This window comes from Anopheles maculipalpis, chromosome 3RL (genome assembly GCF_943734695.1).
Source record: "Anopheles maculipalpis chromosome 3RL, idAnoMacuDA_375_x, whole genome shotgun sequence".
NCBI lineage: Eukaryota > Metazoa > Arthropoda > Insecta > Diptera > Culicidae > Anopheles > Anopheles maculipalpis.
The window spans coordinates 30,840,379-30,867,668 of record NC_064872.1 but is presented as its reverse complement, the minus strand read 5'-3'; the positions used below and the strand labels follow the sequence as shown (position 1 = coordinate 30,867,668).

At 42.1% G+C, this 27,290-nt stretch overlaps 2 protein-coding genes and 1 long non-coding RNA gene across 3 annotated transcripts in view; 1 reads left to right on the top strand and 2 right to left on the bottom strand.

Annotated features, from left to right (window-relative positions):
- The window catches only part of LOC126565173 (CD63 antigen-like), a 317,200-nt gene that overhangs the window by 262,790 nt on the left and 27,120 nt on the right, over positions 1-27,290 (bottom strand). The window lies entirely within an intron of this gene.
- On the top strand, positions 1,572-27,213 carry LOC126565919 (uncharacterized). The gene is made up of 3 exons (XR_007607103.1): positions 1,572-1,638; positions 17,849-17,929; positions 27,155-27,213. It is a non-coding gene; the product is annotated as an uncharacterized LOC126565919 (long non-coding RNA).
- Positions 18,405-19,183, bottom strand: LOC126565748 (uncharacterized). Its single transcript, XM_050222954.1, has 3 exons — positions 19,096-19,183; positions 18,825-19,022; positions 18,405-18,748 (listed from the first exon to the last, which is right to left on the bottom strand). The coding sequence occupies exons 1-3, from the start codon at positions 19,178-19,180 to the stop codon at positions 18,405-18,407; spliced, it is 627 nt and encodes a 208-aa protein (XP_050078911.1). The 5' UTR covers positions 19,181-19,183.

The following is a 27,290-nucleotide window of genomic DNA, read 5'->3' as shown; positions in this document are numbered from 1 at the left end:
CATACAAGTTATTTCCATTTAGAATCGAAACACACCGAGCATTAAACAGTGGAAAATGGCTGGCTTAGAGTTTCATTTCAAACCTTGCCTAGGGTCATGCCTGTCGAAAAATATTGTAGTCTGAAGGGACTGGTCAAGGGAAATCATCCATCAAGAGACATCGTAATCTAAGAATGGTTCAAGGGGTGTCTGAGGGATCTTCAAACTCTTATTTTCGTGTATGGGGTCTTGTTTTGCAAGAAACTAAAATGTTTTCAACGACCAATCGGCTTATTTTGGTTCCGATAGAACAGCCTGGTATTTATTATTTTATTTCAAATGATGAATTAATAAGCAAATTGAGGAGAAAGTTATTTGAGAATTATGACTCCTTTTTCTTGGCTTTACGAACTACTTTGGTTAAGGTCGACCATCGAATGACTCACGAGACTTATCAATACCACTTAGTTTATTGTTATTTTTATATTGATAAAACGGTTTACCTCCCAGGCAATACAATCATAAAATTAATCTAATTTTAAACCTGAAAATAATAAACTGAAAGAGACAGAGTTAAACTAAGCCAGGATCACAGAAAAGAGCAAAGAATTAGAACACGAGGAACATTAAACAGTAATAGAGGAATAAAGTCTAGAACGGAAAGAATAAGTTGGATTATATCGTCAGTCCCTTCACTACGGAAGAATGATCCGGATAGGATTTGACCCCTGGTTCTGCCGCATGAACACTGGATCCGCTGTCACATCTACCACCGGTCGACCCCGAAGATTAATAGCTCAGATTGATTAAACATGATATTCAGTTTTTAAAATTCTTCTTCTTGGCTCAATGATCTACTGGGTCACGCCATCGAATTGGTTTACTAGACTTGTTGATAAAACATAGCTGCAGAGTCAGTTCTCCCCGAGGAGAACGTCTCGGATGGGATGCTGTTTGAAGACCGGGCCACACCTCGCTGTCACTTCTGAAGCTTATAACTCCGAATTTCACCAACAATGAATGAAATACAGGAAATGATGCATGATGAGAGGGTTATTTATATTAATTTTTGGATTATGAAAGGCGTATCAAACTGTCAAGCTTTGTGTTTAAATAAATAATTCAATTGATTTTTATGCATCTCTGTTTCAATTTTAAGCAGTCAGAGCAGATGATTCAATAAAACACTAATTTAAAATTATAATATTTTTAATTTAGCAATTAAAAACATGATTTTGCTATGCTTTTTTCTTTAAATATAATTGTTACGACCTGGCACCGTATTTTCATCGCTTTTTATAATGATTTTTTATATAAATATGAAGGTATTTTCTTCGTGTATAATTAAACACTAATTATTTGCTAGTTTAAAAGTAAATATTTGAGCATAGCAGCTAATAAGTAAAATGATACTCTCTTACCAAAATAACACTAAAATGCTACTCTTGTTTTATTTTTCATTGCAGAACGAATCACTATAAAGCCCACGCACTGTCGCAGCAAGACTTCACCTCATAATCTAAACCGAAGGAAGCACAATTTCTTCCCGTTTACAACGGCGGAAGCATAACCCTTGACAGTTGGTGCTTGAACGGTTCATCATCGGCAGCTTTATCGCACCGAGTAGTGCGTTCGTCGGTTGATTGATTTATTTGCGAGGTAATAATGATTGTTTACTGACACGGCCACGCACAGGTCCGGCCGGGTCCTTTGTCCAGCTAAGTCAACTGTACTTTCTTCTTCACCGTGCTTGTGGGTGGTTATGTTTGAGGCATTGCTTCATTAGTTTAATTGAACAAAAAGACTCATCCAATACCATACGGGACATACGTTTGTGTGTGTGTGTGTGTGTCGTTAGTGCTAAGTGTGAATTGTTCTTGTGAGTTGTGCTCCATCGTACTGTTTTAAAGCAGTTGCTGTTGCAGCTCTGCAATCGATATCTCTGCCAACGAGATTACCCTTATCCTATTCGACGATCACTGACCATAGTCCAGTGCCTTCGTGTAGCGTAAATAAAAAGGAATTTAATTTACACGTGCACCATTCCATCAACGTTCATCATAGTACATCATGCTCGTGTTTCGTGTCAAGAGGAGTTCCCGATCTGGGCCAGTCCCCTTTAGTGTTTTACTGTTTGTAGCACCCACCCAGCGGACGTAATCGGCGAAACTGTGCACCACTCGGCATCCTGATGGCATCCATTCCAGCCCAAACTGTCCTAACCGCGCCAGTCCTCTTCAGCAAGGCGTCATACGCCGCGTTCTTCATGTCCCGCTTGGGTAGAAATTGAAGTTGCCCTGCGAAATGGTGTTAGATTTTATTGCTACGTTTTGTTGACACCTCGGACAATTTACCCAAGCCCTCGGTCCAGTTCCCATTTCTCATCCGGCAGCGCCAATGAAATGCGCATCGCATGCTGAAACGGTTCTGATGATGAGTCGTAATAGTCGCGAACTAGTTTTTCTTTTCGCTTCAGTCCGGGTGCCGGATCGTGGACTATGGTGGAAGATGTCTGATTGACGTCACTCGTGCGTCTTCCGTTTTCCGTGCTGCTGAGCTTGGGGTGGTTTTTGGAAAGCATTCAAATGGCAGGGAGGGTTTTGGTGTGGGGTGGCAGGAACAGTTAAATCGCAGTACACTGTACAGATTCACGCGTTGCTCCAGCAATGCCGAAGCTGAAATGATAGGTCAATAGCAATTATTTTCCGATACACATACACCGCTACTGCCGGCACCAGCTGAGCAATATTTATATTTACTTCTTGCGTCGGTCTGAAGATGATACAATTACTCCACGGTTTGTGGGCTGGTCGGTTGGTTTGGTGGGTTGATATGTAATCGAGAGTCTCGAACACAATGGAAACAAACGTACCCGAATGGCGTATGACATTGAAACCGCAACGTGCACAACATTTTCCTAGAATAAAGCCCTAATGGTTCCCGAAGATAATAAGGACCATAACGAAGCGTATATTGCTCATCAAATTCTCCAATTTCTTTGTGTTTGAATGCGTGATCTTTCTCCATCTTCGAATGGTTTTTTATCATGGAACTGTATTTATAGACACGTGCACCGTTCACCAAACAATCATTAGATGATTTCACTGTTATTTATCTAGTATTGCGTTTCATAGTGAAAGTCCCAGATGGTTATTACTCTTTTTTTTCCCTCCCTCTTTCTCTCCTTGGATGCTTTTGGTACATTTCTCCATATTTTATTTGCATTCATCGCTTCATTTCGGGCATTTAAACAGCACCAACGAAGCTCGTACGGAGTGACCATGGATTTCTCATAACACTAATTCCGAGCACATCAAATCAGTCAATGTCAAGCAAATAATGGTGGCACATAAAATTCATTAACTCCATCCGTGACCCATTGCGAATCGTGTGTGTACGTAAGAGTGGTGCGACATTGCGACTAAATATTAATCCACATTTTTTGCCATGTCTGACATTCGGTTTCGCTTCGGACGGATCGAACCCGGTGGATCACCGGACGACGATTGCTTATTGCTTTCGACAATAGACGGAAAATTCCTCCACTTTTCTTTTGCGTTTCCTTGATGTCGCCATCAATGTGTCGTCCTTGGTCCTTGGTGGAGACGTTCATGATGGTGAGCTCTGACGCCACGCCACGGTCACATCCTTTTTGTGCTCCAGATCAAGAAACTGGACCTGTACGCAAGCTGTTGCCGCAATCCTTCCGACACCCGCCGACACCAGATCCGGCCCGAAGTTTATGGGACTTTCTTGGGAGCCTCAAAGATGCGTTTAATGTCCCCTGTGAACCGCGTTTAGTTCGTGTTCGGGTGTGGTGGAAGTGTGGGGCATTATTTTTAGCCCGATGGGGACATCATCCTTCTTCACAACCCACGCGCATACACAATCATGGCGACGTTTGATTGATACTTCGATGCGCTCAGAAAGGCAGGATAATTCCATTCGCTTTGCCTACGCCGATCCCGGGCAGCAAAGCAGCAGGATGGGTACAGGCGGATCGTCCGCTTTTGCTGGATGAACAAAACGAAGGAAAAAAGTGCGAGATTTATGTTTGTTTTTCCAAGGCGGCAACTTCGCACATCGTTGTTATTCATAAACATGCAGTGGCTATGCAGAACAAAGTGTGCAGATGACGGTAAGAAAATGTACGAGAAAGAGGGTGAATGAAACTTGATGCATTTATTGAGTGGTCTATAGTGAAGGTACTTGTAACAAGGAGCAGTTTGTCTGACAGGGTATAATTGGAGTTTGCTAAACCGATGGATAATGTGAAGCACGTTGAAGAGTGTTGAAAGCCGGAAACAATGCCAACCGTGCTTCAGTTTCGATCAGCACGACGTTTTGTCATATTATGATGACCGACAGCTGGCGACTAAAGATTTTTCTCTCTTACATTTGAAAATATAATTATTTTATATCGTGGTTTCAATTGATTTGGCTCTGCGATCAATGTTAAAAAATGTATCATCTTTTAAATGATTTAGAAAACGAATTATAAAAAAGGGTTTTAAACTATTCGCCGTCTTCAACTTAATCATGGTGGGCGGGAGACAGTTTATGTCCGGGAGGGCTTTTAAACACGACAGGACCAGAGTTCTAAAGCCCATGTTGAGGACTGACTCTTTAACTACGCGGTATCAATAAGTCCAGCAAAAGCCATTAAGCTAAGTAGGGGAAGAGGAACTCAATCAAATATTTATCCTTGTTCACAGGAACCTGGGTGAAAGGTAGATTGAAATGTTGATGCAAAAAGGAAGCAACGATGTTTCCTAAAAAACGGAACAATTTCAACGGTGCACAGAGTTTGAGTAGAGAAGGAATTAATTGGAGTTCTTATTAACTAAGCGAAACTCGCCTTCAATCATTTTATAATGCACAATTGTCCATATTTTTCTCTTCTCTAGATTAGACTCTCTAGAAATAGAACTAAACTCTGAAATGTAGTTCGAAGAGATATAAAGAAAATGTAATCTCCTCTTTTTATGACAAAATGGATTCTAAATTAGCAATACGGCCTTGCCGTCCTACATGAATAAAAAAAAATGGATTCTAAATTCCTTTTAAAGATGCTATCGTAAGATCGCAATCAAATCCACACAGTTTCTATAAAATACTCCTTATTCTTATATTCATCATTGAGTGTACGGTGGCAGCTGGAGGCATAATTTTACTGTCTGCTCTATCTATTCAGTCTAAAAAACAAAAGAAGTTAAGCTTGCCACAAATGGCAAGACTTGCAAAGGTTGCAGTGCCTCAAGGGAGTCTAAGAATACCACCACAAATCACAGCAAAAATGACAATTTCTTCACATAAATTTCGGAGTCATTTTATAGCCAATCCTCCAGGGTTTCAAAACGCACAAAAGGCCATTTGGGACGTCCTTGGTTCGATTTGAATCTTAATTCGACACTGTATCATCAATCGTTTTAATTCAAAAACCAAAATACGTGTATGCCTCTACCCGCTGCCTTTCCATCCCATTTCTCCATTATCAGCCGTAGCCACAGTCCGTTTAAAGTTTTATCAATTTAACTGCTGAAAGTAACACAACAAAAAAACGCCCAATACTCCCCCTACCGTGAAGCTTTAAATCAAAATAATAAAAACTCACGTCCATCATCCAGACACGACGCGCGACTACTGAAGAACGCGCTAAACCACTCGCATTGTCGCCATTTTACCCTCACGGTTGCGTTAGTATCTTCAGCCTCTCGTAAAGGGTGGGGTGCCGGAATGTCATTGTCTAGGACCGGAGAGTTTGGGCAGGGGGGTTGAATGAACCATCTTTTAAACGCCACTCACGTCCAGTCGAGCTCTCGGGGGTGCATCATACACACAGCAGCACCCTGCCAAAGCCAAAGTATCCAACCTTCGGCAATGTCTCTTTGGCTGAATTAAACATGAATTCTGCGACTTCCCTAACGTCGACGATGCGTGCGGTCGGTGGAGGTCAAGTTTGGTGCCAAATGATATGAAAAGTCATTCTTTCTTATCACCGCGCTAGGTACGGTTGCGCCTTGCACCGACTGGCAGTTAGATGGTTTCGTATTTCCCTTGTTCGGCGTGCTCGCCGGTTACGCTAGACCAAAGGGGACAAACCGGTGCAATCAATCGGAAAAAAAGGTATCTCAACTCTCTAGGTTTCTAGATTTCAACTCAATGTCAGTGCGGTGTGGTGCGGTGTGGCAGAAGCATGACAACCTCGCAAAAAGGTGTTAGAGGACGCGTATCTGTGAAGAAGGGTACCTGTGCCGTATCTAAATTGCTTCATTTGATGTGCTTCAAATAGCATTTAAATTTTAAACGGTGTGCTAACGTGCAACATTAAGCTATCTTGGGAGCGTTCGTGGGTTCGAAACGAAGGTTTGCATATCACTGAGCAGCTACTTTGAAACATAAAGAAGGTGGAATATTTAATTTTCTTAACTTTAAGCGCTAAAAGGTATATGGCACGTTGAAGTAAAAACTGAGCGATTTTATTAAATGTATTTCTTTATCCCAGGTTCTTTACAATGAAAAAGATGCTTGAGGAAGTTTCATTGTTTCTGTAATTTTAATTATATTTTCGGATGACGGTTTACCGCCTTATTGTCCCATTGTTTCGCTAAATCCTATGTATCAAATTGCTAAATAGTTATTACAAATTTCATCACAAGAATGTTGTTCAGAATACCTTAAAATGCATTGTTACCATTTCCTTCTTGCATCAAGATCTTGAGGTAATTGAAGTTTGCTCAACACACCAGTTTTACATATGAAATTGATGTTTCTTGCGTCCTGTGCTCCACAAAAACATGTATATTTCCTTCACTATTTGGTTGTTTCTAAAACTCTACTAGCGATGCTTTCCATTTAAGCGGTGCTCAAAACCGGAATTAAACTCCACCACGCAAGACACGTGCGCAATATTTTCCAATTTTCCTTCAAAAAGAGCACACTATATAAAAGCGAAATCGAATGAAAGTTCCATTTCAACTTTTTCCATTGACGTTGCAACTGCTAAAGGGCAGCTATTTTCAGCCCTCCCATGTGCAGTGTGGCAAACACTTGCCTTTTGTTGCACACACACACCCACGACGGTAGCTACATCCGTGTTGGTATGTCTTCTTCTGTTCATGTTTGATTTCTGCGTAAAACTATCCGCGCCCACCTTCCCGGACGGCTTCGACGCCTGCCGTGCAATCCGAACAATGCGAAGCTTTTCCGGCATCCGGTGCACTATAGCAACAACCTTGAGCTGGGTTAAAACCGACGTAAATGTGAGGCTGCCATCGCGTACGGGTTGGGAGGGAAGAAATAGATAACAAACTGCGGATGTCAGGAACAACGGGGATCAAGGATTAGGGCTCGTGTTTCAATTTCACCACCGAGCGCGGCGATATGGCGAGCAATCCGAGACCGATCCAGAGTGTGAGCTAATGGAAGCATTCAGTCACACACACGCATACGTAGAGGAACAAGCAGAATACAAAAAAAAAAAACACCAAACCATCCTGTCCAGTCTAGCCAAAGGTTGTAATCTAACCGGAAGTGGCGGTCCTCTTCTACAGTACGCTCACGTCTCGCGTTCCACACTCGGTGTTACTTTTTTGTCTCTTCCGGTTGACCGCACACCGTGCCACGCTTTTTGCCCCCGACGGCGACCACTTGTAACCGTTTTGTCCTGTCCTGTCGGTACGTGCAACCTTATCCAAATCCCTCGATGTATCCGTTGCATTTCTACTACGGCGAGTGTATAGTATGCAGGGTGCATACTATCAGTATTCAAATGTGATCAAGCGCACACCCAGCTAGGCGGCAAGGGAATCGAAAAGAAGGGCACAATCAACCCCTGGCACGGTTTGAGTCTTTCTTGATTGTAAAAGCACTTGCAGACGTTATTAAACAAATTGCATGCTGCTCTCACCCCATCATTTCAATTTCGTGTGTCTGCAGGACAATACAGAAGGATTTTTACTTTGCAACAAATTATAAGAGGTTTGTCCAGTTAGAATCCGAAAGCAACACGCCTAAAACGTTTTGGTGCAAGTGCTTCACAAAAGCAAACACAAGACACGAAAAAAAGGCTTCAGTTAATGAAAACGCTCGAAACGATTAGGAAGCTGACGGCCAGGTTTTCGACCAATGTTGTCCCCCACACATTCTTTCGGACACCAGCATTTTCTTCCGGCGCGTGCAACACGGTCACCACCCACACACAAAAACGGACGGACGGAATTAAAAAATTCGCTCGCCCTTTAATGCCAAGGACGGCCCAAGGCGACAGTATCGTTTCATTTCATTTCCTGCGCCATCCTGTCGGCCGGCAATCTTTCCCTAATGTCCTTTTAATTGCTTTTGGTTTGCTTTCGCCATCCGGCGGCCGCTTGTTCCACTGTACGCGCGTAGTGGAATAGCTCTCCGAGTGAGCGTGAACGAATCCTTCCGCTAAATCGTGCTTTAATGTCTATCGCACGTTTCATTCGCCAACCGATAGAGTGTAGTACGGCGTTATTGAGAGAAAATAAAACACGTACATATTCGAACTTAGCAGACGTTTTAGCAAAAGCTTACCCCAGGACACAATAGAAACGTGCTGGCGGGTGGCGGCCCATTTGGACGGCGCTTTTATAGCGAAAAAGCACTGCCTTGCGCTTCGTGTGGAGCGCGCAGTTGCGCGTGTTGACAGGTGCTGACATCTTGATGCAAATTTGCGAAACACGCCTCGGTTCTGTACATTGCGCAATAGCGATTCTAGAGGATTGCAAAGTTGCTAGGGCTATAGCACGACGGCTGACAACTGCATCGTTTTTAGCATTCGAATGCTGTTCTTTGTATTACGTTCTTTGAAGTGCAAAATAAAACGAAAGTTTCTCTCTGCCTCATTATTTCTGGATTACAACATGGATAACAAGGCTGCACATATTGAAATGCTTGCATCATTTATTATATTAGTATTACTCCTTTTTATGATCTTGTATACATTTGAAGTAGCGTAAAACAAACATAAATTATTGTTTAAAACTTGTTTGCTTATTTAAAGCTTATTTTATTGGTAAGCTCTTAGAAATAACAAAAAATTTTGTCCGCTGTTCGCGCCGCTGTTATTTCGGTTGATTTTTGACTGATCGATCGCTCCCTAACTGATTCCAGGGCAGGCTCGTCCTGCCCTTTTCTGATCCTTTTTTTCTCTCCTTTTCTTCTTGGTGCCTCATAACTGACAGGGCGTTGCGAAGCTTATAAAGTTTTTAACGATTATAGTAATCCTATTAATAAATGTTTTTTTCTGTACTGCTAAAAAAAGTGGACTTCCCCCTGTAATAAACTTGTTACTTCTTTGAAATGTCTGCATAAAATATCAAATGTACTTTTTTCTGAAATAAGAAAACTATTTTATATATTTAAGAATTTACTTTTATTGTCACATAAAACATTTGATAGAAATGGCAAAAAGACCTTTTTAAATGTTGAGCAAATAATTGTTAATAGTGTCAAATAGTGAGCTTGAGAGCTACTGGGAGACTTCACTTCCATAAAGCTAGGACTCTGAGCGCGTTCTTCTGTTTCAAACAGGTAACTCTTCACCCTCACGAGGTAGCTCTACGCACTCTCGGAGCTATTCGTCCCCACTAGACAGCTCTTCGTGCTCACAATGTAGCTCTACACCCTTGCGAGGTGCTCATCACACTCTTCGAGGTCTGCTCTTTCACGAAGTAGAACTTCGTCGTCTTTGATCGCGGAGCTACCGGGAAGCCTCACCTCTTATGTAAGTGAGCAGTTGCACTATCCTCCTGAGAAAGGCAACTTCCTACTTTAGGCAACAGTAATTGTTAGTATCATAACATAATCGGTACTAGACGGCTTAAAAACTGTTCCGTCAGCACGTCATAATCTTATCTAGACCGTGCCCCTTTTATGGAATGTTTCTGAGTGTAACACTATGCTGCTAATTAATGCTATCAAACTCCCTACCAAATATCTGGAAAGTTTAAAACTGATCAATGATTAAAGCTGATTGCTCTGATTGAATTATATGAATAATATTTAATCTTACAGGCTCGTTCTAAATTTATGGGACCAAGAACACCGCTACTGATCATCTTGAGCGGTTTAATACATAATGTAATTTTTTTTTCGTTTATTTATAGAGGCTTTGAGTCTTAGAGACTACATTCACCTCTCTACTATATAAATAAGAGGTATAATCAAATACAAAACTATTGCAGGTGTGGCTTAAATATTATGGAACACTATTGTGATTATTAAATATGATAATGGATAAGTTAAAACTATTGCTTAAATTTCTCTATATAAATGACTGATGCGTAAAAATCTAATTAGGTAGTTCTGATGAAGTTTGTCGGGTGACAGAATTGTCGTGTAATCGGTGGCAGGTGGCTCTGATTTTTTCAACGAAACTCACTAATCTTACCATACTAATAAATGAGTTAGAGTTGGTCAAGAATTTTCTTATCATTTTATGGTGTCATGGTCCACATATTCTGAGTATTTTTTTTTCTCCTCTCATTGATGTTATCACTCCACTCCAAAGCATTATTTCTGGCAATGATCTGATTCATCCGATCTGCTGACCAAAACAAAACACGCGTTAATGAAAATCGAAGCTGCGCATGCGAGTTTGGTCAGCTCTCCACACACTCCACGATGCTTTCCATCGTCTTATCGAACCAATAACCTGACCGGCCATGTCGCAAAGAAGACAAGCGGAACCCATTTGTGATCGAAATCGATTTCTTATCGTCGTGCCCTGCGCGCAGCAACGACCCTGCGCCAATGTAATGCTGGCCAGCGGAACTCCGCGCCAGACGACAGAAACGTACCGGCCGTGTATGTGTGCGGTCACGACCGTCTGTGAAAAAGGCGTAGATAAGCGGACATAAGCACCCTTCCGAAAAGGCGAAAATCGAAACGCACACGGGGCAGTCGGGACGCGTGTGTAAATTGTATCTAATTTGCGAACGATGATGGCGCACTAGTGAGCCGGCCGTGTACGATTGCGCGTGTAGAATCGGGTTGTGCTGTGTAGGAGGAGGTTTGGTGTGTGCTGTTTATTGGTAGACGGTTGAAATATATAATTGTGTGCCTCGGAAAACAGAATTAATGTGCGCAGTGCAGTCAGTGTGTTTATCTCACAATGAAGCTGTCAAATGCTGCAATTTTTAATCCGCGAAATATTCCACTCCTCCAGGCATGGAATAGATCAGGCCGTAGATTGTGTTGTTGTATCCTACCTATACATGCTTATCTTCTGGTGATGTGATTTAATTAGCCGTTTCGTGTAAAAACAGGGCCGTCGGAGTTGGAAATGTGTCGCAAATTAGACGAACATGTTAGCTTGGAGAAACAATTCGATAAAACTATATTTTGAAAAACAATTATGTTGAGTATAATGAGATCTTCAGTCCAAATTAAAAAAAAAAATACAAAGGCAATATTTTGCTAAAAACCCGTCAAAACTAACAATCCAACGTTCTTCCAGCTAAAAGCTTTTCCTGCATAAAACATGATCGCGAGCATACGTTTGACAACCCCGATCTTTTGATGAAATTGTGTGCGTGGGGGATGCATTTTAAATCACTTCTTCGATTGTGTATGTGCCGTAACGGTGTGCAGCTGACCGCGGAATTCTTTCCACAGCGGGCGCCTGCGCGCCTCGTTTACCGTAAAAATAAGATTTCCTGCTAATACTATAATGTTTGAGCTTTCCCATAATTGTTCTCACCATAAATAAGCACAAAGCGCAGGGTGAGGAATGGTTTAAACGCACTGTTTTTTATCACAAACAAATGCTGCGCGAAAAACAAAAACAACAAGCCGCAACATAAACTCGTTTTGACAGCTTGCCCGTGCGTGTGCGTGAATTCTCGGTAGGCCGCGTTGAATTCACTTTTGACAGCTCGAGCTGTACGTATTGTGTTGGTTGTTAGTGGTGGTTTCACGTACGCGGTGGTTGATATTGTTTTTGCTTGTCCCTTTTTGTTTTTGCTGCTGCTGTGGGGTGGTTCACGCAGTTACACCGCTTTTGGGCGATCTTTTCTTCACGAAACAACGCACGATCGGCGTGCGTTTGATCGTTCGATCTGGCGACGTAGCTAGTGAGTGTGCGTTAGTGTCAGGTTTTGATTCGTTTCGATCGCAGTTCGTTGAGATAGAAAATTTACACAACAATGCACAACACGAAAAAGGCAAACAAGATTCCGCACCGAAAATGACAGCCCGGAAGAAGTTGCGTTTTTAGTGATCGCGATCGCGAGAAGATGAAGGTGGAATGAGTCGAAAAGGTTTCCGATTGGAATGTGCGTGCGTAACGAAAACGGTGTGTAGTGCTGCTAAGAATATAACACCGTGCTGCAGGGAACTATTTCAATTATTCCTTCGCTAGAGAGATATGTGAAGCTATAAACAAATAATCTCCCTTCTATGCTCCCGTCGAAAAGTAGGCTACGGGAGGTGAGCGTACGTGCGTGTCCGCTAGTGAAACGGTGTCGATCGTAATTTCTGGTGTTAGGAAAAGAATTTCCCTCCCGGGTATCGATGGCCCAAGAAGAGCATCGTGCTTGTCTGCCTTGCACAATAGAGAAGTAAAAAAAAGCATAACAAACCAACCCTTCCGCAACACGCAGTCACAACCCCATCCCTAGCGTTGCGTTGAAGATCATGAAGATTGCGATCGCCGAACAAAAAGGGCGATCGATTAAATATCTTCCCCTTTTTTCGGCTCCAACGCCAACGGTGCAACGTGAATGAAGAAAGTGAAAATGTCATTTTAGTACGGAAAACAAGCGTTCAAGAAGAACGCAGAAAGCGATAGTGCCTTGAGACGTATCTTGCGAATAGTATTTTCCTTGTTTCTTTCACCATCGGACGAACAGTGACGCAAAGTGTGACGACACGTATCTTGTGTATCTTTTTAATCTCATTTTCTGTGTGATCATCCTGTTGCGAGTCGCGGGCACGGGTCTGTTTGCGTTTCCGGTTATCTAATTTTTAACTCCCAAAAACCATAACCCCCACCAGCAATAGCAGCGTATGTAACATGTAAGTTTGGCGTGTCTTGTGTTTTCTTATAATGCTTAATTATTTACTTTAGCCTCACTTTGCAATTTGCCTATCCTCCATCATTCCCACCTTACGGTGATCAGCAACTGCTTCTTGCTGCTTATGTAATTCTTTCGAAACTAGCTTGGGATCGTTGAAACTGTCAAGCCACTCACAAGCTCTCTAAACGTAGCCAATAATAGCTGCGCGGGCCATCAATTGGCGAGAGCATCAATTGTTTTATCTGGACACGCTTATTGAACTCCAGAACTTTGCACACGCAATACCATCGGGAAGCCATTCGAGCGAGCGCATTCGAACGATTGGCACTAATTTGGCCCCCAAAAGAACTCCCACCGGCGGGAAACGGCGAAAAAAAAAAGAGAGCAATAGAGAATCATTGAACGAGTGGGGTTGGATTCGCGACCCGATCGGTTTTATATTGCCCAGCCATTTCGTCGTCATTGCCGTTGTCGCGCCTTTTCGGGGTGTCGCGGTTAACGCGCAGCCGTTTTGTTATTCAGGTCATTCTTCGCTTTTCAATCGGTCGCGGCGCTTTATTGCCGATCGGTTTTGGACCCCGGATGGGTTATTGTGCCCTGGGCTCCGGTGCTTTCAGCAGCGTGTCTTGTTTTATTTTCTTTGCTGCTAGCAAAACAGAGAAGAAAAAAAAATATTCGCATCCTCTACGCCGTACGTGCTGTGTAGCGATCATATCGCGCGCCGGACTCCTGGTGCGAAGAGATTCCGCCTCACTGGAATCGAAGGGGGTCCATCGAGTTTCAATTGGATCGCAACGAAGCGTCATTTCGACAAGGGACGCCATTCGATGATCGACCGATCGGGCGTCGGCCGTACTGTTGTGCGGCACTGTTGATTATCATTGTTCATGGAAGGAATTTCAAATCGCATCTTGAGATCATTTGTTCGGGTTGGACTGTTTGCGGTCCGGACCTCCCTGCTTGGTTGGTTGGTTGGATCGCTGATCGATGTTGCCGAACGACTTAGGTGGTCGCAGCAAGCACGTTATCGTACTCTAGAGTTTAATATTAATCGATTTTTTGTTTTGTTTTCTTTTTTTGTGTCAGCCGTGATTAGAATTGTGCATCGATTATTGTCATGCATTTATCCAATTTTTGAAATGCTGGAAGAAAATGATTCTTTCGAATCGAAAATTTGTTTCTGCTATATTGGAATTTTTGAAGAAGATTTATTTAGGCAATGGTACTCTAATCCATATTCAAATAACTCAAAACACTCTTCGTAGATACTTGATATAGCAAAAGTTTGTTGATTTAACATAAAAAACACCTACTAGTTAACATATGATCATTAGCTCCAATACCTTGGCCGATCACTTGGGTTTTCCCGGCTCGATTCGCAGACCGGTTGTAATAATCGCGGACAACTCACAAAAGATGGTAGAACCCCTCTTGACATACACGATTCGTGAAGCTTTCACAATTTTAATCGGACCGCTTAATATTCATGACGCGTTATGAATTATTATGTTCATTCAACGTTGCCTGCGCGTGGCTTACATAACTGAAGAATTAATGCACCAAAATCTTCCTTTGTCTGCCTGGAGCTTGACCAAAGCGACCTCTGATCGATTGCTTGTGAAGGAAGCGATTACTATTTTTAAATTCTTCTGAATACTGTTTAAGTTTGAGCTGAGCTTAAGTCGTCTTTTTGTGATACAAATTTTAATATAAATCACTAGGATTTAGCAAAAATAGAAGATGGTGAGGACTGACAATCCAACTATGCGGTATCGGCCTTCCTAGTAAGCCAGTCAATGGCCGAAGCCAAGAAGAAGATGCAATGACTTTTTGTTGATGAAACCCTGCATAAGTTCTGCTCCTTCAGTTCTTGGCTTATCGACTTACTAGGTCATGACAGTTCTCTAATGGATCACTAGTCAGTAGTACTTCCTACGAGAGAAGGGTCCCGATAGGATTTAAACCTCGGTCCTGCCGTGTGAAGTTTTGGCACTACTTTCGCCTGTACCACCGGACCACTCCCTAATAGCATAAGTTATGAAGCAAAAATAAAATATAAACGTTTTAATAGCACCATCGCGAACTGGCCGGAGGCACGCAGAAATCGATCATAAAAATGCTGCGAAGGCCGTTGTTAACAATGGTAAACGACAATGCCGCCAGCGCTCGGAATTCGATCGGTGAAAGCGTGCCGCCAAGCGAAAAGGCGCTTAGCTGTGTTTCCTAAACAGTGGATGTCATCCCTTGACCCACTTGCGCTCCTTTCCACGTAGATTGTGACTTACCTGCCTTCGAAAAGTAAAACAAATGTACCGCTGACGGCAGTGTGGTTGATTTTTATTGCTCATGGCCAATACTGCATGTTTCGCTAATGAACCAATTCCTTTTCTGTGATTGTACACTTTTTTTTTAAAAAAGTAGATAAGTACGAAACCGGGTCTTCAACGATTCTTGTGAGTAAAAGCACAAAAACCTTTTTTCGTAAACGTTTCGAAGCCACAGGTGATCAGTTTTATTTCACCAGTTTGGGCAACTAGTGTCAGCTTATTCTTTGAAGTGGTTTCAGACCTAGGGTATAAATGAATAGCAGCGCATACGATCGTTTTGACCGATAATTCGCTCAGCTAATCTCAAGACAATTTTTGTTTATGTTCATTCTCCGTAACATCTCGATGCCTTCACCCGTTTTTTTAAACGTTTATTTCGTGTTTTGTGTGTGTGTGTGTGTGTATGTTATAAATATTACAGAAATAACATAATTACAAATAACAATTCAGTATATTTACATCAATCACAGCATCGTTGTTTCCAGCTATGTGGATGATATAATTTGCAAAAAACTTTAAAACTATTGTTCTATGCGCTGGTCTTATTCCGTCTAGAATAGGAACATGCAAATCGTTGAAGCTAAGTATCACATTGGGAATTACGATTTTAATTTCTTGCTGCATCGTCATCCATGCCGGAGCGACCCTAGGGCATGAGGCGAATCTATGCTCCAAAGTTTCATCCAAAGGACAGTACGCGCACTTCGGAGACGGTATTCTTTGCGTGTTGTATACCTGCATGTGTTATTTTTTTTGTTTATGAGCAGGAACAGGCTTGATCTTTGCTCGGAAGAAAGCCTCCTGCAACTGATGTTTTTCCAAACCTTTTTCCACGGTATGGAAGGAGTTTCCAACGCAACCTTAGAATCGGGCAAACCATTCGTTGCTTCAGTTATCAGAGTTGGGGCTTAAAGTGATGGAAGAGTTGCCAGGTGTTGGACCACAATTTTGAAACATGGGTAGTTTGATGGTAAGAGTTATTGGCTTGGGTCCGTGATGAATTTTGCTCCAAAACTCAAGCTTTTCCTATGTGTCACGTAGCGATTGCATAGAAGAGCAGGTGCTTTAAGAGACGGAATTTGAAGATTCAACCCACCACGGTCTCGCGGAAGAGCCAGCTGTTGTAGGGATACTCTTATTCCACCACTTCCATCCCAAACGAAGCTGCCGATGAGTGAGGTGATCGTAGAGGATTAGGTTTCTAACCCGCGTAGCGTCGGTAGCGTATCAGCTGCCGAAACATTTGGATAACTACATCCCAGTTGCTGTTCATAGCTTTGTGTACATCATTAGAAAACAAAATTCTCAGTCCCAGTCGAAGACGTTCTTCGGTGCGAAGCCAAGGGATTAGCATCTGGTTGGCTGGCGTTGTGTGTCCTACGTTCTAGTGCTATTGTTTTGTCGAGGTTGAGCAGAGCCCCCGAACAGATACCGAATGATTCGATCGCTTCTCTTACGAGGATAATTCGCACGGTTGTGAATTCGTGTACTAAAGTTCTTTCCCCCAAAGAAACGTGTCAATCTCAAAACAAAAAATTTCGTTTACGTTCATTCTCCGTAACATCTCGAAGGCTTTGCGCCCGTTCGCGCTCATAAATAAAAGAAATCGCATTCGTCGCTCAATTAAATATCGACCGAGGTCACGCCACGATCACGTGTTCACGTGTATTGTCCGAATTTGAATACTAACCTCCAGTGCATTAGACAACATTTGTATGGAGCCTCCGGAATTGACCGCTTACCCTCCCCTCCCAAAATCTTCCCAATGTGCATCCTACCATGTGACATTTTTTTCCAACCTCCATTCAAAGGCAACAGCAAAAATTACCATCTGTAAACGGGTGCAATGTGTGACACTCTCTGCTCCTATACGGATGAGACTGTTGACAAGCGAACCTAGTAATTGCATAGAGACGCCACGGGCAGATAAATCTTTGCGCGGGAAAGAAAACCGGTAACCCCACTTCCTCCTCCCGCCCCGCCCCGATCGGAACGGAAAATTGAGTCGGAATCTCCGTGCCTTTGCAAGCAAGGAGGGAGGGCAACAGCCAACTTGTCAATTAGCCGACGACGGTGGCGCTAGGCGATTAATCGACTTCCAATGTGACGTACGGCGCCTCGTCCGATCAATCACGCAGGGCGCGAATGTGAACCACTCTAGTGTCACCGCAACCGCAGAGGGAACAGGTTTTGTGCTCGTGCGATCGCGTACGCGTGAATGATGAATGATTGGACGATTTCGCTGCAGGAGTTGTGACCGTCGTTCTTCGTGACAAATTCCGGTGGTTTCTAATTGGACACGTATCATGCGGGGTAGTGTGGTATCCATATTAGTCGTCTATTAATCATACCGGTGGGGGAAACCTATCGTTTGCTCTCGCCGGGAAGGAATCGGATGCTCTGTTATTTCCTATGTCGCACACAGGGTTTAACACCTTTGTTGTTTTGACGTATTTGTTTCATGGCTTCTTTTTTGTTCTGTTTCCGTGTCTTCTACAGGAATTTTCTACAAGATAGTCACACTGGCCACCCCGGGTGATACGGTGCCGCCCGTCCTGTGGCGTTCGCGACGAAAAGCCGGTAAGTACGCAGCGTAAATAATAATTAAGAATCAAAGCACGTGTTTTCCTGATGTGGAATTCGAAAAACTAGTTTAAACTCAAATAAATAATTTCGGAAAGTACGATAGACCATCGCTGCTGTCGCCTCTTGTACTGGACCGCCCTTTTAATTAAATGCAATTTTATAAATGGGTCAATTTCTATGATTTTCTTTACAAATGTTGAATTGTCTGGTTTTCCGTTTGGTTAGCAAAAATCAGTCTTTCTCAACATTTTTGTATTTTTCGGCCATTTTTTTTTTTGTGAATGGCCAAAAGAGAGGTTAAGAAGAGAGGTTTACTAAAGATCGGCAAAAAATAATCATGATTGTCCAGGTCCAGGCACAAAACAATCGAATTTAAATGCGAGCAATTGTTGGATTTTTAGGTGTCCGAATTTCCGTTTGACCGTTTGAGTCAATTTGAAATTTTATTTGAGTACCATTTTCTTGATGATTACACGACGGTACGATTGAATGGTAGTGATTTAAAATTTGTATTGCCTTCCAACAACGGGCAATCGTAGAACGCGATCACATTACTTCCCCACCGGGTAAAGGTCATATATTTCACCGGAGTCTGGTTACTGTCCGTAAAGCTCAGGAACGGATGCTTCTGCCCGTCCATGGTGACCTGCACCATGCCAGTTTTGAATACTTCTACCACAACAACCGTCGGATGGTTGCGCGAAAGAATGTTGGGCGTTTGCGCCCTGCCTAGCAATGTATTTTCATGCTTATTCGATGCCGCACGAAACTGCCTTCTGCCTGCGCTCCAGGCATTCTCATCGCCACCGATCACTGGGGGAAGAAGTTTTGGTGAAATGAAAATTACTCCCATCTTGCAACAGTACCACACACACACACATACACTTACCAATCTCTATCACGTTTTTATCATAGGGATACAATGATTCACCAAACCGTATGTGTGCGCCGTTTGCTCCGACGAGCGCGAGTCGAAAGTACTGAGAAGTTTTCGTAACTCCAACGTTACTTAGACTAGCTATCGAAAAGTATGCATGGGGCCCATTGTAGTCCACCATGTTTTCGAACTGTTTGCATCCTCTCACGGCTTGCGAAGGTATAATCAGAAAATTGGAGTTGACGCTTTCGAAGAGTTAATGCATTTTGCTTGTATTGCTTACCGTCAAAGGAGTTTTTAAAAAATGTATCAGCTTGAACTAAACTTTGTACAATTGCAAGAATCACTACAATCGTCAACGATTTCATGGTGAATTTATTTCTATCAAGCGACAAGCTTCAAAGAGAACTGCATTTATGGACACTGCAAGCCTCTTTATATATTAAAACCTATAGCGAACTTCCCTTCCCATTGAAGAGTTTTTTTTTATTTGCTGATAAACGTCAGTAGATTACAAAATTTCAACGAACTACTCGAAGAATAACTATTTATAAGTGAGATAAGTGAATTAGATTAGAATGATAGCCACGCGCTTATTTGTAATCATTGGATAGGCAAACCAAATCTGCTCTTGTGCTAAATACCAGGATCAAAATACCCAAACAAACAAATACTTACTGCCACGACTGCCAGGGCTTTTAGTAGTTCTTATGTTGACAAAGTATTCTATCCAATAGAAGCTTGTGAGTTTGGAGGGAACCTTTCTTTTTACAATCAGTGTAAATGCAGCTTTAGATTAATTTTATTTATTTATTTACAATTGATTATTACGGTCCAGTGTCGTATTGTCAACACCGCTTGTGTTGAATAAATTTTCACATATTTATAAAGCATTTCCTCCTTATTCTTTGCCTTATCCCGGGCAACCTTTAGATTAAGTTATTGATAGAATTGTAATACAGTCTTGTGCTTAATCTCTCAGTTAAATACTGATTGTTTAATAAAAATATTTACTTAATAAAATATCACGACACAATAACCATTACCGTAAGCAAAAGAAGCTCTCATCAAAAACGAGCTTGCACATCGTTTCTATGACCCCTACCAAGATCCCGCAATTAGCTCAGCATTGTGTTGTGTGTCATAAAACAAAACCGCTTGCAGCAGCAATAACTGACCTTTTCCTTTTGCGTTCAGCATGATGCAACTTCAGCGGCTTTCCGTATCACACGATCCAGCGAAACCGCTGTGTAACTGTAACGGCGGTGACCTGCGTATAAAGAAATTTTCGGGCCTTGGCATTGGGTGTCGGTTTTCCGAAACCGGCACAAATCGTCATCGGTCACCAATGTGCAGTGTGCGACTTATGTTGCGAGATTTGAAACCATAACACTCGATTGGTTTACCGTTTGCTACCCGTTCGCGGTGGTCGCTTCCTTAAGCAAGGGTTCGCTTTTAGCTGATTCGGTGTTTTGGTGGATGGTGGTTCGGTTGAGTGAACTGTAGATTTGAACTATTGCGAATGTTTAAAATGCATTTATTATATTTCTAATCGTTTTTGTTTCTATTTTTTCTCCTACAGGTGAGTTTGGTGGAAGCATACATAGTCGTAATACACGGTGACTGTGAGTAATCTGGCACATGCATGAATATAGGCACGTGTTTCCGCTTTCATCATGTTATGTTTAATCATCCATTCAGTTTATTTGCTGTTTTACCACTATGTGCAAAAGCATTAGATTCCTGACTTTGAAAAATATTAAATATCTTGCTGTTAGTTACACTTCCTTAAAACTAACTTCTTATGTTTAACACCGTGCGGATTTTCATTTCAACGGATTGTTGAACAATTGTGTGCCTTAAGAGATTTTTTTTTATTGAAGCATATTTTCACTTAAATATTTTCATTTAATAGGGGTTAATGTTGTGAGGTTTTTTTTGTAGGAAAATAACGTCCAGCTTGTGTACAAGCAGATATATTAGTTATTTGCTATAAAGTCGATGGAGTCGCCTGGTGCCACTAACATGTGCTGTTTATTTAAATTTATTTTAAGAGCTATTTTTACTACAATTATGGTGATATTTGTGAGAATTGTTCGTCCTTCATATTAAAATAATAATCGTAATTTTTCTTTTTAAATGTGTAACGGTTAGCAATACTTAATCGCAAAATTCAAAAATATTCACTTAAGGAATTATAGATCCACTCAATGAGCATTACAAGTTTAATGTCTCCTTCAAATTTCAATCATTTAAACGTTGAATCGTTTTTAGTTTTATTAAAAAGTGGCCATTTCAAATAATAGCAATGACTAATTATGATCAATAGTGAATATTTGTATGAAAAAAAGAGATAATTGAATTTTCATTTAAATACAAAATTTATCTGATTTACTACAAAGTTGTTCGTATGCTTAAACAATATTGATAATTTTGTTTTGTTCGTTGGCACAAGATCAAATTGAATTTCGCACGCTTCTCAGCAACGCGGCAACCGCGTCGAACACGCTCACCGAGAGCAAATTCAAATGCCACGAACGAAACACGAGAGACAACGACGGCGTGTTCGGCATATAATGTACGGCGTGGATGTATAAGGGGTTGTGAGATTGCCACCGGAAAGCAAGTCGAGGGAGGGGTTGTCGAATATTGCTCGTGCTCTCTTTCACACTCTCGCATCTCCCCAGTTGGAGGGTTGCACTATGGGCCACAGGGTTGATCGCGCCGTAAACGTTTGCCAGCAAGTATTCCGACAGGTTCCGACAGCATTCCGCAAGCCGTCGAGTTCGAACTGCCGGACTCGTCGGACACGGCTTTATTCGCGAATGTGGCATCGGATCGTAACGAGCTCGTCTGCCGGGTGGAAGAGATATCCGATATTCCCACACAGTTAGCGTTTATTGGTGGTGTTCGCGTGTGGTTCGTGTAGTAACGCGATGGATAAAACGTGGTTCTATTTTTGATACACATTCGATGTGAATTTGTTGTGCGTTGCCTGAATCATCCGCGTGACTTTTTCTTGAATGTGAGCAAAAGTTGTTCGTTCTCGTTCTGTGTGAGTTCGCTGATCAGCAGCAGCCCGAGGTTTTCCTTTATTGTGCCGATAAAGTTGCGATGCAGTGCAGTTATGTGCATTGTGCGAAAGTGATAGATAATGCTTTTTGATGAGAGTGGAAAAGAAGCGCAAAATGAATAGTTTATTAAGTTATGCACCAAGTGGCACCGGGCACACAGTGAGGAAGCCGCGTGCGGCTATAGTGAGACAGCAGTGCCTTCGGTGCCTTTGGGGATGAAAGCGAAACAAGCGCGAGTGCACAGCCATATCGCGCCACCGTCAGCGTTGCGGAGCGGTATCTTTCATGCAATGCACTTCAAGTGCATCGAGTAGAGCGTGCGAGAGTGGTTTGAAAAACGAGCAGAGAAAGTAAAAGAAACCCAAACGAAAGATAGATACATAGGCGCGCATTAAAAAAAGGGGGTTGAAGAAGGCCAGAAAACACCACCTCGCATGCCTCTAAGTGTCCACTTCTGGCTGGGTGAGGTGAAACAAGTGTTGGACGAAATTTATCCGTGCAGCAGGCGTGCAAGAAATCGTCTCTCTCTCCGGCGTTTGCCGGCATTCAGTTGTTTTGTTTACTTTTGACGTCTTCGAAAAGCATATCGCAGCGCGCTCACGTTGCGGTGTCGCATTGGTTTGTGGTTCCGCTTTTTGGACCGAGGAATGGCCAAATGAGTCGCGCGGAAGAGGACCCATGCCGCCCATTGATACATCCTGAAGTATCGACCGGCGCCTGCAAACAGAACAAACGTACCGAAACGCAACAAAAAAGCAGATCGTCAACATCATCACTGTCTTATGCTTTGGTCTTTCGCTTGCCTGTGTCTTGAAATGCGGCGAAATCATCATCATCCTCCATCAATTTATTCGCCACGGTTCGCTCGTAGGCGGGTGTGTAATGTGGCTTGTCGGGAGGTAGAGGATGGCTGATGTCCTGCCGAGTGGTGCTCCCGTTCGGCCATTTGCTTTGTTGTCTTATTGCAGCACCGTGATGTTTATTTATAATTTTGCTCAATTTTATGCGATTGTTTTTTATCTCTCTCACTCCCTCTCTTTTTGTGAGTGTTTGGGCCAGCAGCAGCCCACACGATGCGCCTAGACGTGCCGTTTCTGTGTTACTGGTTTCAAATTTAAAATTCCTATTATTATCCTTCTTCTTCCTGTACAGTACGCAACTCCCCAAAACAGTAGCTTGCAAACGTGTTCAGCGTGATATTAAAATACAAAATTTTTCCAAAAAATAATCGGTCATGCGGTGAAAATATTGAACGTTTTTTTTAAACATTATCGTTATGATTTGATTCATGTTTAGTACAAATTTTAAGATGATTTAAATTGAAAAACTGAAATTTTTAGACGTTTTTCTTTAATATATTGGTGAAATCATACACCGATATAAACGACACATGCATACTCATACTGAAGCGATCGACAATAGATTTTGATCGCTAAACGTCAGTTTGTATGGAGAACTAGATACACTTCGATATCTTACTTCAAGACATTTATAAACAAAAACTGAAACAAATCATCGTAAACCTCACTCTGATGAAGAGTTGAGGAGTTTGAATAATTAAAATTTTTTTCGCACAAAAACTGCTTGCAACGATGATTGAAATTCTAGATATGTCGGGGAAGAAAATATGTTTTATTGAGGATGAGATAGAAACCAAGTTGGAAACCCCTGTACCGGATCTTTTTATATCGCACCAATCAATCCCACCGAAACTCTCCAATGGGGGACGACTATGCGAGCTCTAGAATCAATTATAGTTTCCTCACGGTGGTAGGCGATTGTCGAGTTGATGTTTATGATTAAAAGAGTCACCCCATCCGAAGTGAAATGTCTAACAAAATTGTGAAACAAATGATGTTCTCCCTTGTTTGTTAGCCCTTTGCACATTATGTATTTCTGTTACTTGAGAGCTCCAGGGATCTCTGCAGTTGAACGCCGAAGTTTGAAAAAAATAAATCGATTGAACGTATTTAATAGGCTTCGCTGCGCATCGTTTAACGCGGAAGTGCAGGAGAAATTATACCGACCCGGTTGCAACTGACATGCGATCATTGATTTCCTGCACAACGTCTCACGGATTGGGACGTTTCAGTTGGGCGAGGGTGGTGCAGCTTTGCTGCATGTTGTGTACCATATCCATAAACGACCGTAAGCTAATTTGCTGAAGATTATGACTTTTGCTCTTGACTATCGATGCTGAGCAAAACGTTGCATTTTGTTTACGAAGAAAGGCTTCCATGTTTGTGTATGAAGGAACGAGAAAGAGGGTTAGATCAAATTTTCTGTTGCTTTTTTAAATTTTGTTCAAAAATGTAATGATTGATACGGAAATAAACAGCATGAGATTCAAGCAATTGGTTTCCCGGTTTTGATTCCCTTTTTTGTGCTTTATTGTGTATTTAACGATCGGATAGGTCATGCCAGTCATTTAATGGCTTAAGAGGCTTATCGATACCACACCCATTTAGATAGTCAAGTGCGTATTATTACAGAGGAACGGTCATATGAAGATCGACACCGTTGTACGTCCAATTTTTTTCATAACAAGACTTTATTCAGATGGATTGTTTAAAGCAATTAGAGACTGCGGAATAGATCCGGAGATAGCACAAGACAACCAGAAACAGCAGACATCCAGATTGCTCTAGAGTTGGATGGTGAAAATAAAAATTTTACTGAAGAGTTCCCATCCCAAATTATAAGCAACATTTAAACCTTGAACGACCTTTCCGTTCAAGGTTAGATTAGTACGACCATCGTCAAAACCCTTTACCCGTTGCAGCTAAACTCAAAAGTCCTTAGAATAGGCTCACTAAGGCGCGTCACCAGTTACGGTGCATCAGTTTTATTCCGTTACCATGGTGGCGCATTGGCCCTGCTTTCTGTTGCACACACACACACACACACACCCACACCTTCCGCTAGTATCGAAGCGACACCAGCTGGTCACGGACACCGAACGCAACAAATAAGCTCTAATTAAACTAAACTCGCGTACCCGCAACACACCACTCAAGGAACGGTCAATATGGCACCGTGGTTTGGGCGGGCCAAGAGGGAGCGTTGTGGTTTTTAGCCAGCAAAAGGGTACGGTTTGAAGGAATGGAAGCGTTGATATTGATTAGTATTCCGTTGTACGAGCGCCATGTGACCGTGGACGCCATTTCGCCGGCGACTGACGGATGATTATACATCGCGCTTTCGTTCTGCAGCAGCAATAGGAAGCTGGATGTGATCCAATAGTAAAATATGTCTGCTGCTTCAATCTGTATCGGTTTCGAACGCCACGTCCGCGAAGTCTAGTTTTTTTTTTTCCAATTTTCATTCATTCATTCATTGACCGCTTGCGGACTACGTCTGGGACATCTTGTTCCGATCAATCTGTCACCCAATGTATGTGATGCAGATATACCTCACACGTGCGAACAGCCGGTCAGCTTTATGTGTGTGTGTGTGTGGGTTCGCTTAGTGTCGCACTCTCATTAAGGTGATGCACACCCTTCAGTGCATCCATTAGACATGAACTGTGTTTGTTTGTACTTGCCTCCCTGCCGTATGCCTTATCCAATGGGACGTATCAGTGTGCAGCAGGGCGATGATTCGTACGAGGATCATGAGTCTTGAGTCACTTGCGTCAATACATATCACTCGAAAGGGTGGGAATTATATTGTACGCCATCAATTGACATGCTCGTTTTGCAGCGTTTGGTATCACGCAGTATGTTGAAACATTGGGTAGTGTTGTTGTCATTTGCAGCCACTTTGCGCTTGTTGTCCGTGATAGTTTTGTTATCGGTTTGAATTTATAATTGCAAAGCTCGATGCATCATCATCGTATCGATAGCATCACTCGAAAGGGATTAGAATAATAATTTGAAGATGGTTTAGACGTCGGCATTGCTCACATTATCATTATCAGTGTATTTGAAGAATCGATTGAATTTAGTCACGTGTTTCAAACATTTGTTGAGGGGATGGAATTGGAAGGATGCTATCTGTCTCTTTTCTTGGTTTAACGACCTTCTATAGGACAAGCCGGCCATCTAATGGCTTACTAGACTCTCCGATACCACGTGGTTAGATAGTCAGTCCTCGCTACGGGGACGCGGTCCGGAAGGGATTTGAACCCCGGTCTTGCCGTTTAAAGACCGGCGCCGCTGTCGCCTTTACCACCGGACCGCCTCAAGAATACTGTTTCTTTGAAGGATGCTAGTATTTTGATAATGTAAAATATTTACTATAATTCATCTTTTGCTTCTAGCACATGCAAAGAAATCTAAAACTTGAGCTCTTTTGTAAAATTTTCTCTCCGATTAATCCTCCCCAGGTCTTATTCCTTCAGAAAAAAAACTGTCTCCTGATCTCCTTAAAGACGGTGTAAACTAAGACATTCATCCTCTTGCCAACTCATAAATTACATCAGACATGAACTAAAGCACTGCATTCATAATCAATAAACGGTCAACAAAGTTTCCAGTTGCTTGGTAGACAGTTTGGCTACGGCTCAGGCACAGCTCCTATTTAAACTTCATTTAATGTACTTCCCATTATGTACACTCAATGGCCATTTTCGTTGAACGCATTAAATGTTAATTCTAGGACACTTTTGATCCTAACTTTTGGCAACCTTGCTCACTCGTTCGATGATACAGAGATGAGGATCCTGTATGTTTTCCTTTTTGTTGTGCTGTGGTTTGTTTGTTGTGTATTGTTCCTGGTAGATGAACATTTCAATTCCTTGGATATTAATAAACTTGAACATTACATTCTCCGATGCAATATCACATGAGCAGAATAAGAAGAATTTTAAATTGAACCCTTGGATGAATTAAAATGAAAACAGCTTAATTATTCTTTAAAAACTGTGTCTCTATAACACGTGAAGCAATGCATGTTATCTGCTTCATTGCAGTCGTAAGAATTAAGTCATACATCATTCGTCATACACTTTACTTTCTCCACTAATTGTTGCACATCTTATGACGACTATTATTTTCCAACTGAGAGCTATCCTCATTTCACACACTGTCCATATAACCTTTTTTTTTTTGCTGTATCCTTGTGTTTAAAACCCTATCCGTCAATCATCCTTTTCTGATGTGTTCATTAATTCTACTTCAAAACCACCAGCTGAAAAACAATTTCAATTTCCTTTTTGCTGCTGTTAAAGCAGTTGGGTGTATATGTGTATATGTCATGTATTAAGTGTATGTGCTGCTACCGACGCTGAAGGTATTTGCATTTGATCCCCGATATCTTCTCTTTCAGATATCCACAAACTTTGGAGACCGAATGACGCTGTCCGTTTGCTCGGTACCAATTGGACGCTTGCACGCAAACTAGGTAAAGTCAGCTAGCTGGATGTTATCTCCTACTTCCAGATCGCCCGTCATTCATTGCTCGC

Excerpts from the sequence above, each read along its gene's own strand:
- LOC126565748 (XM_050222954.1), bottom strand. The coding sequence starts at position 19,180 with ATGAAATCGTTGACGATTGTAGTGATTCTTGCAATTGTACAAAGTTTA. Across the intron at positions 19,023-19,095 it reads TTTTAAAAACTCCTTTGACG|CCGTGAGAGGATGCAAACAG; the intron begins GTAAGCAATACA and ends TACCTTCGCAAG. Across the intron at positions 18,749-18,824 it reads TAAAAACGTGATAGAGATTG|TGATCGGTGGCGATGAGAAT; the intron begins GTAAGTGTATGT and ends TTCTTCCCCCAG.